This window comes from Zophobas morio, unplaced genomic scaffold (assembly GCF_036711695.1).
Source record: "Zophobas morio isolate AGI-343-1 ecotype UQ-CSIRO unplaced genomic scaffold, CSIRO_AGI_Zmor_V1 ptg000087l, whole genome shotgun sequence".
NCBI lineage: Eukaryota > Metazoa > Arthropoda > Insecta > Coleoptera > Tenebrionidae > Zophobas > Zophobas morio.
In genome coordinates this window covers 347,917-364,142 of record NW_026972192.1, presented here as the reverse complement: position 1 = coordinate 364,142, position 16,226 = coordinate 347,917, and the positions used below count along the sequence as shown (strand labels likewise).

The 16,226-nt window shown below is 33.3% G+C and overlaps 1 protein-coding gene across 1 annotated transcript; it reads left to right on the top strand.

The window, feature by feature from the left end:
• Positions 1 to 10,711, top strand: LOC135144230 (uncharacterized). Its single transcript, XM_064076211.1, has 7 exons — positions 1 to 1,279; positions 1,340 to 1,468; positions 1,544 to 1,680; positions 3,262 to 3,428; positions 7,843 to 7,845; positions 8,199 to 8,430; positions 8,509 to 10,711. Exons 1-7 carry the CDS (start codon positions 1 to 3, stop codon positions 10,669 to 10,671), a joined length of 4,110 nt encoding a protein of 1,369 aa, XP_063932281.1. The 3' UTR covers positions 10,672 to 10,711.
• The last annotated feature ends 5,515 nt before the right edge of the window (positions 10,712 to 16,226 follow it).

Below are 16,226 nucleotides of genomic sequence, written 5' to 3'. Positions count from 1 at the left end.
ATGGATCCTGCCCCATCCTCTTCCCGCACATCCAACCTTGAATCCAATGCCCCCTACCCTGTAGAAAATTGTGAAATCGTTTGTGAACTTCCACCAGCAGCAGAATCTTCTGATGAAATTGCAGATTTACAAGAAAACTATAACACCTTAACTTTGGAACTGCAAAATGAAAAGAGATCGCATGCCCGCTGTGCTGTAAAACTTAAAAAATTTGAAAACAAGTTGAAAAAACATTCACAAAGCATTGAAGCACTCGAAAAAATTTACACTGATGCTGAGAATTCAGATGAAAAAGCCATATTTTTACTAGATCTTCTTCATAACTATAACAAGAAATCTCCTAGATGGTCCGAATTGTCTGTTCGTCTCTGTACGGTGTGGAGATATTGTTCACCCAAGTGTTATGAATTTTGCCATAAAAATTTAGTTAAATTACCATCCAGATCGACGATAGTTAGACACCTTGGTAATTTTAATGGACAAAATAATTTAATCAAGGAACGTTTGTGCGCAGAAGTAGTGAATTTGAAGCACCCCGTTCAAAGATTATGTTCGTTAATTATTGACGACATGTCAATAAAAGAAAAAATGTATTACAGTAGAACAGAAGATTATATTTATGGTCTTGAAACCATTAACTCCAATTCTATCACAGAACATCCCAAAGTTGCAAATAAAATGGCGTGTTTTGTAGCAAATGGTCTGTCAGCATCCTTTACTATTGTAGCTGGGTACTTTTTCCATTCTTCAATGCCGGCCTCTGATTTTCATTCTTTAACTTTGCAAGTTATTAAACTTCTCACAGATTGTGGTTTTATGGTATTACGCATTGTAACAGATAACCATCCGTCCAATGTGGCTTTGTTCAAGAACTTGTGTGGAGGAACTCTGGAAAATTATTTTAATCACCCATATCTTCCTATGCCCATATTTTTATCGTTTGACTATTGCCATGCCATTAAAAATGCCAGGAACCTTTTTTTAAGTCATAATATGAATTCGACAACCGGTGTTATCTCCTCGTCCTATTTAAATACCTTATACGGTTTACAAAGAGGATGGCCTTTGAAACCCGTCAGATATCTTACAAAAAAGCATTTATATCCTTCAAATCTTGAAAAAATGAATGTTTTGCGGGCTGTGCAGATATTTTCCCCAACGGTTACCTCAGCACTAAAATTATTAAAAGAAGAGAAATATAAAGACTTTGTTGATAGTGATGCAACTATTTTGTATATGGAAAATATGTTCCATTTTTTTCAAGTCCATAACATCTCAAGTAGAAGACATTACATTCATGCACTAGATAGCAACGTTGCCCCATATGTAAACATTTCAGATCAACGCCTCCATTGGTTGAATACTACTTTCCAAAATTACATAGATGATATCCAGTCCACTTCAGCCAGCACAGGATATAAATGTTTAAGCAGCGAAACAGCACATGCTCTAAAATTTATTGCAAAGAGTACATTTTTATGTGTCCAATTTCTTCTGATACAAGCTGGATTTTATTATGTGTTAACTCGCTCATTTAGTTCAGATGCTGTGGAAGCGACATTTTCGCATATTCGTTTAAAAGGAGGCTCAAATGATGCTACTGACGCTCGTGCAGCTGAATATGCCTTACGTCAAATTTTAAGAACTGGAATTCTAAAATCTTCGTCATCTGCCAACACTGTAAGAACTTTAAGTCACATTAGCCGCAATGAACTCTCCCATCAAAAATCAACAGTTGATGAATTTGCCGAACAACATGTAGAAGAATTATTTTTGCCTACGGATTTACGCTTTAAAATCCATTCCTTACAAAGAAATGAAATACCTGAAATGAATCTCTATTCTGCATCAGTAGCCTTTTTATCCGGATACATAATAATGAAATTACAAAAAAAATATCAATGTGATGATTGCATTGCTCCATTAGTGTCAACTACAATGCCTGGACCTCTCCTGAAATTAATAACTCTTCAGGATCATGGTGGATTAGTGTATCCGAATGAACTTTTTGTGGGGCTTGTAAAAAGAATCGCCGATGTAATACAGGACATTTTACCTTATTTAAAAAAAGAAAAAACATGCGGTCAACTGATCAAGATTTTACAGTCCACTTTACAAAAAAATTCTTTATTGGTTTGTAGGCAGCACCAAAATGAGATCTGCATTATGGTTTTGACAATAATCGCAAAACCAGTTCTGTCGAACATTTGCCTAGAAAAGACGGATTCATTAAAAAGAAAACTAATTTTAGATCACAAACCTCAAAGCAGAAAAATTTTAAAAGTGTAAATAATTTACTTAATTCTTTAATATTCAGTATTTAAATTTTTGTATCATTTCTTTTATACATTGTTGTAAAATTTCTATCCTCTTCTGGACCAACTGGTCTGCTGGATAAATAAATTATTATTATTATTATTATTATTATTATTCTTGTCAGTTTTATTCTATTTTTGTCCATTCTCTTTTGTTTGTGGTAATATTTCCTGTACTTTGAATTTTGAAAAAAACGAATGACAGTAAGTGACACAAAATGTTTACTAGAGTGACGCTGATGATAATCGTAATCATTAAAAGTTTCACAAGGTGACGCCACTTTCTAAACTTGTCATAATCTTTCAAAAGCCGAGTGACTTGGCCTTATGACGCGCCAAGCGTCATGGATTCAGTTGGCCTTGATTAAAATATTATGCATTTTTTGATCTAATGGTGAAGAATACTTGTATAATTGACTTCAAGATATGTAATTGCACATAATTGGATTATTTTGACAGTACTAAAACTGTAAAATAAAACTGACACAATGATAATAATTTTTTTTTTACATTTTAAACTCCTTATCAGAACCAAAGTTATAAAGAAAAATTACTTTATCATTATTTAAAATTTACAAGCAATTAGTGAACATAATTTGAAAGATGGTCATTTCATCAGGCTAAACAACTAAAGTTTATTTAACGTAACACAGTTTGTTCTACATTTATATTCTTATACGTGGTGATACATTAGCAAAACAAGAAACAAGGTAAATATACTAGAATAAAAATGAGTTTGCAAGTATGCCTTTATCTAACCTAATTATTTTTGATGTTTCTGCAGTTTTCGTTTATTTTATGAAAAACATACATCACTTCAAGTTAAATTTTGTTTTAGTCTAACCAGCAACAGTATAAAAAATAAGAAATTCATTGAAGGTTATTTCGACAGAACTTCCCTCGCCTCTGAAGTACATACACTCGAACAAATACGGCTTGTGCAAAGTGGATCAGTATCCGCTTCCGTGAATTGAAGAATTGTTCACCAAGCTTCAGGGGGGGGGGGGGGCAAAAATTTACAAAATTAGATTTATCGCAAGCGTATCAGCAATTACAAGTAGAGGAGGCTTCAAGGCAGTTGCCGACGATTTCCACACACAGGGGACCTTTCAGGTATGATCGTTTAGCTTTTGGAGTTGCTTCAGCTCCTGCTAAATTTCAAAGTAATGAAATCACTATTAGGTGGACTTGAGGGTGTTATGGTGTGTTTGGATGACATTTTGATAACCGGAAAAAATGATGCAGATTTGCTTAGACTTTCTAAAGTTTTGTCAATTTTAGAGGAGGCAGGGTTCAAATTAAGTATGAATAAATGTTCATTTTTTACGGATCAAATTGAATATACCTATTGGCCATATAATCGATAAGGAGGGCTTACATACTTCAAAAGCTAAAACAATAGCAATTGCAGAAGCGCCTACACCAACGAACGTAACACAATTAAAATTGGGAATGGTTAATTATTATGGGACATTCATTCAAAACCATGTACATATATATTTTGCAACCTTTATATAACTTGCTAAAGAAAAATACGAAATGGCCTTGGGGGACTAATTGTAAAGAGGCATTTAGTGGTGGGAAACAACAATTAATCGAAGTTCCAGTGTTTGTACACTTCGATCCAGATTTATCTGCATCTTCAATGGGCATTTCAGTTATTTTAAATAATCCCAGTAAACATGAAACATTAATGCAACGTTTATAATCAACCATTAAATGAAACGCCTGTAACATAGTTTAGGAAACATTTATTACACATCTCCGAATTATTTAGAAAAACATTGATCGGTCTGCGCCTCAGAAATGTTTCTACTATGTTTCCTGAAAAAATTTTTCTAATATGAATCTTGTATAGTCGTGCAGTGCTCGTCGTCTTCATTTATGGTAGAATACATAAGTTACTCACAATCAAAAGTTTTGAATAACGTAAAGTTTATGGATAATTATGAATAAGCTACTAGATAAACAGGTAAGTTTTTTCAAAAGTTAATTTACAAGTTCTTTTTCAACTTAACCTCACTATTTCGTTTTGAATTTGCAGAGACGAGAAATATAATTATTATCTATATATATATTAGGGTGATTCAAAAAAAAAAAATAATTTTTTTTTTCGTGTCAAAGAGGTTCAAAAGTTTCTTTTCAACGTAAAAAAATACCAGTTAAAAGTTGAGCTCTTAATATTAATATTAAGACCGTCCGCATCGCGTTTTTCTATTTCCCATAAGAATAACATGGGAAAATTTTTGTTTGCACCTTCTGATTTTTATTGCTAGCCCGTCGTGTGTCGTGAAAAAAATTCAATCACATATTTTTATAGAGAATTGAACGCTCTACAAAAAGTGTCTCCTATGATTTTGCGAGAAACCTGACTATGATTTTTTAACCCACTGATGCTGAAAATGTTCGGAAAGAGTTTTACTGGCCTTATTATAGCATAAAATTATAAACAATTACTGTTTAAAAAACTAAATTTAAAATGTGTATAAATTTTTGTGGTGATTTATTCCAATAAGACCATCAAATTTATTGTAATGCATCAAAAACGTAAAAATTTGGATAAATTTAACTTTAGCCTAAAATAACTCTTCAACTATCAGGTTTCTCGCACAATCATAGGAGACACTTTTTGTAGAGCGTTCAATTCTCTATAAAAATATGTGATTGAATTTTTTTCACGACACACGACGGGCTAGCAATAAAAATCAGAAGGTGCAAACAAAAATTTTCCCATGTTATTCTTATGGGAAATAGAAAAACGCGATGCGGACGGTCTTAATATTAATATTAAGAGCTCAAATTTTAACTGGTATTTTTTTACGTTGAAAAGAAACTTTTGAACCTCTTTGCACGAAAAAAAAAATATTTTTTTTTTTTTGAATCACCCTAATATATATATATCTATAATGGAGAGAAAGAAATTGTTATTAAGCAAAAGACATTTACGTAGATTAATTAAGTACAATATTATTGAACAATCTGCAAACAAAAAGAAAGGTGTGTGTTTTTCTCCTCAGCAAGTTGAAATGTGTAATACTTCTGTCTCAAATACTATTGATGCAATTAACAATAACAACAATGGTTCTCTTAACATTTGCGGCGTACATTTCAACTACAATGAGAATTTTAATATTCCATTTGTGAACAAACAACAAAATGAGATATTTGAACTTGAATGTAACGTAAATCAATCACAAAATGCCGCCAAAGACTTTCAGACCAATATCAAAATGTGGATTCTTGGTTATAGAACCATGTTATCACAACAGGCTGTTAATGAGCTTCTCCGCATTTTAAATACGGAAGGCTACATTTTACCAATCGATGTTAGAACGCTATTACGTACTACTCCTAAATCATATAATATTGAACAAATAAAAGGTGGACAATACTGTCATATAGGCATTATAAATGCCTTGAAAAATAAATTCAATCAATCTAACTACCAATTGACACCCAATGAAAAAATGAGCATTGATGTTAATATTGATGGTTTGCCACTCACGAAAAGTTCTGCCAGCCAATTTTGGCCTACATTAGTATCTATTAATACTACAAATTTCCGATTGAAAGGTCCATTTATGGTTGGTGTTTTTCATGGTTGTAAGAAACCTGAAAGTGTTAATGAATTTTTGAAACCGTTTGTTGAAGAATTTAAAATTTTACAAGATGATGGTGTACTGATAAATGATGTGAAATAATTTTTACAATTTAGTAAACTAATTTGCGATGCACCTGCCAAGTCTTATATGTTATGTGTCAAGGGCCATACGGGTTATCATTCTTGCACGAAATGTATTGATGAGGGCGAATTTACAAACGGAAGAATGACGTTTCCTAATCTTAATAAGCCACTTCGAACAGACAATTCTTTCAAAAATAAGCAAGATGAAGACTATCATCTTTCTATTAGCCCTCTCGAGAAACTAAATATAGGTCTCGTTACGCAGGTACCCCTTGATTACATGCACTTGGTATCCCTGGGCACTATGAAACGTCTCCTGGTATTTTGGATGAAAGGAAAGAAAGACATTCGAATTGCTGATAATAATTTACAACAATTGAATAAAAACATCGAAGTATTCAAACACAATTTACCAGTAGAATTTTCAAGGCAGCCGCGAAATTTTATGGAAGTCGAACGTTTTAAAGCAACTGAATTTCGGCAATTGTTGCTATACAGCGGACCTGTTGTACTGAAAAATATTTTGTCTCAAGAAAAATTTATCCATTTTATGGCATTACATGTTTCTATTAGAATTTTATGTTCTCCGACGTTATATCTTAAATACAACGAGTCAGCAAGTAAACTTCTACATTATTTTGTAAAAAATTTTGGTATTTTATATGGTCAGGAATATATTTCGTATAATGTGCATAATTTAATACACCTTCCTAACGACTGCAAACTTTATGGACCCCTAGATTGCTTTAGCGCGTTTCAATATGAAAATTATTTATATAAAATAAAAAATATGTGTAAATTTTCGCGGTACCGTCTGCAACAACTTATAGCAAGAATAAAAGAAAGAGAACGTTTTTACACAAATAGCTCAGAAATATTGTATCCCCAATTAAAACAGGAAACTGAAAATACTAGTTGTTTAACCGAAAATATAATTTGTTATAAAAAAATGATTTTAAAACATTTTGAAATAATAGTTAATCATAAAGATAATTGTGTATTATTACTAGATAATAGGATCATGTGTATTGAAACTATTTTTCAAGATTTAAGAGGGGATATTTACATTTTCGGAAAAACATATTTAGCGGTTTCTCCACTTTATCAGGAACCATGCGATTCAAGGCTATTTAATATACTAATGGCGCAAAATTTATCTTCTAATTGTGATAAAGTAAACTACAAAAAGATTAAACACAAATGCTTGCGGTGTCCTCTCAATTTAAAGGAAGATGAATTGGCTATTATCCCTTTACTTCATAAGGACTATAGCAGTTAGTTAATTTATAATAATAATAATAATAACAAAAACTTCTAATTTTGGACAATTTAAGCTTTATGTTTCTCAGGGGCGGCTGGTGCCGGGGGGCACAAGAGCACGTGCCCCCCCAAAATTACAACGTCTACAAACACACTGGACATAGCAAAATAGTAATTTTCAATATTTAAAAAATTATCCGGAAATTTGTGTCATAATTATCAAAACTAATTTTTTTATCTCGCTCCACTTGTATAAAATGTATCAAAACTTACTTCCACTTGCATCTAAAGATGTGCCTTGGATATATCGCACTCCGGCGAGAATAACGTCACAACTAAAAAAAACGTGATGTTGAGTTAATACTCTAGTGAGATGTGTGTAATTATTATCTTCAAGGTGGAAAAGTGTCATTTGTCAACTAGCAAAACACACCAATAGAGGGCAGATATGTCGTTTTTCCGCTTGACAGATTTTACGTTACATCAAGCAAGAATAGTGTCACTTCTGAGTTCGTACACGAAATTTCATGACGGTTAGTCAAGAAAAACGACACAACTTAAAACAGTACCCTTTTGTTGCAGGAGGTAAGTTAATCTTTAATAATTCTAAGTACGTCCGAAGTCTAAAAGTGTCACTTTTATTTTATAAATACACAAGTAAATGATTCATTTTCTAACAGAAAAGATAATCAACTTTTGAGATAGAACAATTATTGTACTTTGGACCCAATTTTCAATTGATCACTATTTCCCTTAATATTTTTCTTAGAAAATGAGTGTCACGTTGTTTTATTTCGTGTTGAGTCAATTTCTAGTTGTGTTTCGTTGACATTCGTAAAGTTTGTAGAATTCAGAGTTGTGTAATTATGCTTGATGCTCTGTATTCATTATTACAGAATTGTAATAGTTAATTGATTATGCATTTTGTTTTCCTTTAGACCAATTATTATGACTACAAGAGGGAAAAAAATTGTCAATGCTGCTCTGTTACAAATGGAATTAGCAAATAGAAAAAAAGATAAAGGTGAAGAAAACATCAACAGTGAACACACAATCGATGAAATACGTTTAGAACCCGCTTTCGACGACATGATTGACGATATTGCCAAGGTTCAAAACGAGATTGGAGAAGCTGCAAAAGATGAAGCTGAAAAGCGAAATAAAACTGAAGTAAACAAATTCTGTAAAATGTCACCGGAAAAATCCTGTGAAAGTACAATTTTGAATGTAACAAAAAATCTAAACCAGATTGAAAAAACAAAAGGTTTACAGACTGCAAGTGAGAATGTTAGGAAGTTTAGTCGGAATAAAGAAAATTGGAGTCCAATCGATCCTCAGAGTCCTCAATGTTCATTTTGGAAAAGTTCCGGTATTAAACATGGAACAAAATTAAAGTTAAAAAAAATTACGAAAACCGGGAAACAGCAGGCATTTGAATCCGATGACTTTTTCTCGGCAGAAAATGGTGATGATTCAGACGCAGACCCGGATTTTAATGGTACATCAAATAATTCTTCAACAAGCGACAGCAGCTTCTATGAAGAGAAGAAACTGACGGAAATAGGACATGAACGTGGAAAACGCAGTACGGCTGAAGATGTAGTTGTTGAGGAAGAAGTTAGAGTAGTACTCAATGAACTAGCAGAAAATCAAGATCTGCCAAAAAAAACGAAAAAGAGAAAAGCAAATCTAACAGAGTGGAAAAAAGAAAAAGCAAAAATTCTTAGAAACAGCGGAAAAGGTTACCTTTCATCTGCAAAAGTTCCAAAAGAAGTAAGAGGGAGGGCCATTCAGCAACCTTGTGGCGACAAATGCAAAGTAAAATGTGCAAATAAGATCAGTCAGGATATGCGACAAAGAATATTTGATCAGTACTGGAATCTAGCAAATCTTCAACTGCAGCGAGAATACATCTCCAAAAGTATGAATGTTGTTCGGCCCGCGTATAGGTACCCGAGAGAAGGAAGTCATCGAGGTTTGAATCATGCTTTCTATTTCACAATTTCTGGAAAACTCATACGTGTCTGCAAAATGTTTTTCAAGGCTACACTAGATATAACCGACCGGACAATCAGAACGGTAATTAAAAAAAATACGGATGGTTTTGTAGCTGCTGACCAAAGAGGGAAACATGGAAAACATAGAGTATTAAATCCTGACTTGGGAGCGAGCATTCGTGAACACATCAATAGTATACCCAAAATAGAAAGCCACTATTTACGAGCCCAAACCACAAGAGAGTACATCGAAGGCGGAAAAACAATTGCAGGATTACATCGTGACTACATGGAGCAATGCATTCAAAACAACGTTTCTTATGGAAATTTGACACAATACTCTAGGATTTTCAATAATGAATTTAATTTAAGTTTCTTCACTCCCAAGAAGGATCAATGCGAGCTCTGCGTAGCTTATAACAATGCCCAAGATGCAGAAAAATGTGAACTCAAAGAAAAGTATGAGACACATCTCAGAGAAAAAGAACTGTCTAGAGAACAGAAGAGAAAATACAAAGAATTAACAGCAGTAAATAAACGTATTATACTGGCAACCTATGATCTCCAAGCAGTTCTACCCGCTCCACGTGGAGAAGTTTCTGTTTTCTATTACAAGTCCAAAATTAACAGCTATAATTTCACAATTAGTGACATGCAGTTCAAGAATGTCGCATGTTACTTTTGGCACGAAGGAGAGGCGAACCGGGGTGCAAACGAGATCGGGACATGTGTGATGAATTATATAAAACAGACAGCTGAATTACATAATGATGAAAATGTCGAAATGATCTTTTTTTCCGATAATTGTTGTGGACAACAAAAAAATAAATTTATTATAAGTATGTATTTGTATGCAGTTCAAAAATTTACTGTTAAATCGATAACCCACAACTTCCTAATAAAAGGACATACTCAAAATGAGGGCGACAATGTTCATGCTGTCATTGAAAAATCTGTAAAACAAGCTTTGAAGTCAGGACCAATATACCATCCAATGGAATATGCCAGAATAATCCGCTCAGCTAAAAAAACAGGTGTACCTTACAAGGTAATGGAAATGTCACATTCAGATTTTACAAACCTGAAAGATCTTGCGCAGCAGATTGGGCCTAATTTTAGCAAAACTACTGAAAACGAATCTATTAAAATGGGTGACATTAAGATCATCAAAGTTTTGAAGGACGAGCCTGGTGTGATTTATATAAAAACATCGTATGAGCAGGAGTTTTTTAAGAAAATAAATGTTTTTGGTAAACGAAAGCATCCAGTGAATTTCACAACGCTGAATTGCAAACCAGCATATTCAAGAAAAATTAATATTCCCGACAGAAAAAAAACCGACATACAGGATCTCATAAATGGGAACCACATTCCTAAATTTTATGAAGCATTGTATAACACAATTTTAAATTAATGGTTAAATTAGTAATTTTAATATAAGGATAAGGTGTTATTATAACTTTTTCACAATAAAAACGTGTTTTTTACGTTTTATAAATATTGTCATAAAATCTTTCACAACCTTCCCTCCATTAGGTATAACTTGACAGTGATAAATTTAGTTTTTTTTTTTAAAGTGCTGCAGAAGATGATAGAGTTTTGAAATATTGAAGCGAGAAAACTGACACAACTCAAAGTACCTGGCTTATTCTACCCCTGGGAAACATCTGGTTAGGAACAATTTTTATATTGTCTATTATTACTATAGTAATAGTAGAATTATAAATGATTATAATAGCAATTGAGCTCCCAGAATCAATAAATGCCTGGTAAGCGCGTTTACAGTTTAAGCAATTGGATTTTTGCTAATACTGACAATTTATGTTTTTTTAGATGTGACGTTATTCTCGCCGGAGTGCGAATGATATGTTATTTCTGATGAAATGCTGATAAAAGCCGAGCACAGAGACCGAATGGACCGAATCATGACCGATTTAGATGTTTTGTTTACACCGGTGCAATGGAAAGTACACGTCGTGGCCGCTTGATATGCGCCTGATACAAGTGGCTTGTGAGCCCGTTGCCATCGTGCTCTGGAGGATTGAGTTACTACTGCGGGTTTTAATTTTCCTTCTGCGCGAACACGTATGATAAATATTCTTGGATAATCTTCTCGGTAATACAGACATTCGGAAACAACTGCACACCGCTTATACAGGGTTAGTCACGAGAGAATTACTTCTGAAAAATATTTTTACGCAACCCAAAATACGAATACCATGTACCATTTGATACTAACTCAATTTAAAATGAAATGCGTAATCCATGATTGCTTTGAGTTTGGCAATCTCATTTTGACAATTGTGGAAAAGGAGGTTACGCGAGTGTCCACGGTGGTACCGCAGCCAGTCGGAAATCTCCTCCGGCGCCGCTAATAAATTTGTGAGTGTGCCTCTTGATCTTTTGCAACCTATTAATCACGAGAAAATTATTTTTTAAAAATTCCTTTTACGGCATTTTATTCAAAGGTTACATCACAAACTCAAACAAGTAAGTAAATAATTTAACTACTAATCTGTTGAAAATGTTGGGCATTTTTGGGGGATGCTACGGCTTTTTTGTAAATGGATGGCCGAAGAAGTCCAGAGGTTGCAGATTTGCACTTCGAAGAGGCTCTAGGTGACGCAGAGATGGCGAATTAAAACATGCACATTAGCGGCGAACAACATTGGTAGAGCACTTACGGCTTCAGTATAGCCCAGATTGATCTGACTATCTCGTCGATCCAATGGGGCTCTAGAGGCGAGTCAACGATGAAAAAAAATGTTAAAAATTAATTAACGTCAAAGTGACACTGCCAAAGTCAAAGCAATCATGGATTAGGCATTTCATTTTAAATTTAGATAATATCAAGTGGTACAGGGTATTAGTATTTTGGGTTGCGTAAAAATAATTTTCAGAAGTAATTTTCTCGTGACTAACCCTGTATTAATAATATTCGGGCACCTAACACAAGGGTCGACAAAAATCGCCATATATTACGCCGATTGATAATGTGCATAAAATTTTGTGGAGTGTTTGAATTTGCTTTACGTGGACATGACGAAAGTAGGGAATCACAAAATCCAGATATATTTCGAGTTCTGATTGATTTTATGGCTGAATTCGACTTTATCAGATCATTTGAAAGAAGCAACGGTTTTTAAAGGAACGCCTAAAACTATCCAAAATGAACTTTTAGATGCCATGAACACCGAAGGCAAAAAGGTATGTGGAGAAATCCTTTTTTATTTTTATTGAATGTATTTTTGTATTTATTTCCGTCACACAATTTCGTCTATTAATTGGTAATGACAACCTGTTTTATTTCTTCATATTTAACTCATCAATCAAATTGTGTCCCCCCATTTCAAAAGGTCACCAGCCGCCACTGATGTTTCTTGTATTTTTCATACAAATATATGGACGAGGAGTCACCACACATCTTTGAATTTGTTATAAAGCAGAATGTTCATCAAATATGTAGAAAATAAAATTATTCTTCAACACCAACAAAGTATTTTAATAAATTTCGACGCTCTTTGATGGTTAAACTACTATCGTCAGGGAAAGACTAAAACAACGAAACAAAAACTATAAAATCGTCCTGCATTTGAAGCTTTCGAATAGATTAGTCAATAATGGAAACTCTTATTATAACACCTTGGATTCAAATCTCAAATCCAGAAGAACTCTCTCCAAACTATATATTATATTTTCGCAGTGGACAGTTGTCGAATTTGATACGAAGGAAATTTCGACAGTACCAGTTGCATGGCTTCTACAGAATGAGAATCAACAATGTTGCATGTGGCCCAAAAGCCACATCAGGAAACATATTACAAAACAAACGAAACCGGCTGATGACTGGGAAAAATGGTCCATAATAACTTTGCTGGCATCACCAGGTATATTTTTCATGGTACTTTTTGTTAAAACATGAATTGTTTTTCGATATTTTGAAACAGTTTCTTATCACGAGGCAATAGCGTATGAAAAAAAAAAAGGAAGAAGAAACCTCAGACACGTCCGCAACAGACAATGAGAAAACATTGATTATGAAAAGGAAGAGAAAACGAAAGAAAGATCCTGAGTTTACCTTATACGATGATGACGATGAGGATCAAAAACATCAGAATGCCCGGGCTGTATCCAGCCTACCCCTAAAATTTGTGTAAGGGAAGAGGATATATCTTTCTCGAGTTGCGCAACTGATGATACCTGTAAGTGGTAGCGAAATCATGTTTTGTATATTTAAAATATAACAATAACTATACTTTGTAGTATCGCTTAATTCGACAGACTTAATGCCTCCGCCTCCTCTTATTGCACCAACGCCGGAAATAATACAAGATGGAGTTTCAGGTAAATATTACACAGATCTTTTAGTTATGTTTAATGTTTGATTATGTTTAGAGGTCAACTATGTCAACTTACAAGATGCAGGTATGACTTATTGCACTTACATTTTAACTTTTATTTTATTATTCGTCTTTACAGAGATTGTTTATGACAATGTTTCTCAAAACGAGGATTTATATACCGCAGGTATTTAGAGCAAATGGTTACTTTTATTATACCTATCTTCTATTACCGTATTTTTAGTAATCAATTTGGAGTTTAAAATTGATACCGTGCTGAAAACTGCAACTAACAATAAAATTTTATTAGAACGAGTTATGTCAACTCTATTTAACATGTCGCAAGGCGTAGGCGGTAGGAGTACCGACATGATTAAAGACTTCGAGAAGGTTCCCAAAGAGCGTAAGTCAAATTTCAGAATAGGTCATTTAAAAACGATGCATCTTCTAAAAGGTATATTTAAACGCCGCTATTATTGTTTCTACAGATGTGTATGCATTTATTATTTTACTTTTAGTTGCTGTTAGAAAGCAGTTCACAAGTCTGTCAGACACAAATTTTGAGCGCATCGTCGCTAATTAGTTTCGCCAGGCGAATGTAAGGTACACGCGCAATAAAAATAATGCTACCCCTAATAATTAAGTGTTACAAATCATATTTTATTATTATATAATGTTTCTTATTGAAGAATTATTTTATCAATTTGTTTTTTTTTTATATAATGGAAATAAAATTATGTTATTTTGTAATTTTTCAGGAGTGTTTTTTAATTACAAGTTACCTGCCATTATGTACTACCCAAAAAAATCAATAAGAATCATCTTTGAAACATTGCAGCGACACTGTTTGTAAATGTTTCTGACACGTAGTATTATGAATGTTTCATATGTTACCGATTTGAGGGCGGACATTTGCGGTTTATGTAAAGTGCACGAAACGTTGCTGATGGTTTAGGGGGAATGTTTCATATCCCAGATTAATTAATTATTTAAGAAACGTATCAGTAAAGTAAACATGTTTAGTAGGTATATATTATCGTTTATTCATTTATATGTGAAATTATCTGTAACTACGACTGTAATGTCAAATAATATTTGTATTTAGAATTATATTCAGTCAGGTACATATTATCCTGTAATTGTTCTTCTAAGGCTGTAATGGTATCATGTTAATATTTTATCAAAAATTGAAGAATCGATTCTTTTGCGCCTAATTTCATTCCACTCTAGCGAAATACTTTGGTCAACAGTTTTTTCCTGTATAATATTTCTCTCACTTTCGGTAATAACTAGATCGGTGAGAAATTCATCCATATTATTGTTTAATAAATCCGGCTCCATATCGGGTTTTATTGAGTTGGGCCCATACTCCAACGAACCGTCACATCATCAGTTTTGTAAATTTTTTTTCTAAAATTTAATGTATTTATTCTTTTCTCGTGGGCTAATTAAAGTTTCCGTTCTCATTTGTTTTCTGTAAGTGTGGTAAAAATTAAGGGACTATTTTTGATTTCTTGCGTTCGAGATAGAAGTTTACCTTTTGTGTTGTAACTAATGGCTGCTAATTCACACCTGGCTTGGTAACGTCGACGATGGAAATAATTTATTCTTTTTCCACTGATCTTTTTGGGTACCATGGAATTAAAACATTCCACGATATATTGGTCACATCACAAATTAAACTTTTACTATGTTTAACTATATATGTAACCAAACTTAAAATTTTAGCGAATAAGCCGCTAATTCTGAATGTGATAACATAATTTTTATCATTTACATCTTTCTTCTTGCAGAAATAAATATCACAGTTTTCATGTTCACCAAACACATAATAAGTATGTCTGTAGTCTTATTTGGCGTTGGTGGACACTCTCATAAAATTTTATTGTCGGCTTATGAGGGGTTTAAAAGGACGCGCTCTGTCGGCTACCTGCTATGGATTTGAGTGGACCAGAAAAATGGCTAAAGTTTGTTTGACCGCAAATTTTAGTTATTCTGCCCCTGTTTACTCAATTATTTATTAAGTTATTTTATTTCTGTAAAGTGCAATGGATTTTTTAATACAACTTCTACTAATGTACCTTTTTGAAAATTTAAAATTGATCCATAAATAGCGAAAACCAGATAATGTCATACACAATTTTAATGCGTTGTAGTTTTTTTTGACAACAAAATTTAAAAAACGGAAAAGCAGTCTGGGTAGGGTTTTTTACGCTCATTTCAACGGTGTGAAGTTTATTACAATCGGACTTATACTTTTGACAAAAACTTGGGCAGAAGTTTACATGTATTTCCCTATGCTAAAATTATGCTATAGCTCACCCTTAATACAGTCTAACATTACAGAACAATCAGTGTTGCCATTTTAAGGCAGACAGAGCAGACAGAAGCCGGGATTTTTCTGTGCATTTTCCAAAAGCTTCGCATTAAACCAATTAAAATACGTACGTCAGTATCAATTTTTTATTTTAATTTTCACTCCAGGACACATGTTCAGGTGATATTTTTCAGCTCTGTCTGCACCCTCCATTAAGAAAAAGGCTTATAATAAAAACAAGTTTTTCCAAGATAATTTCCTAATAATTGTTTTAGTACAAAATCCAAAAAATATTTTTAACCAATATAGATT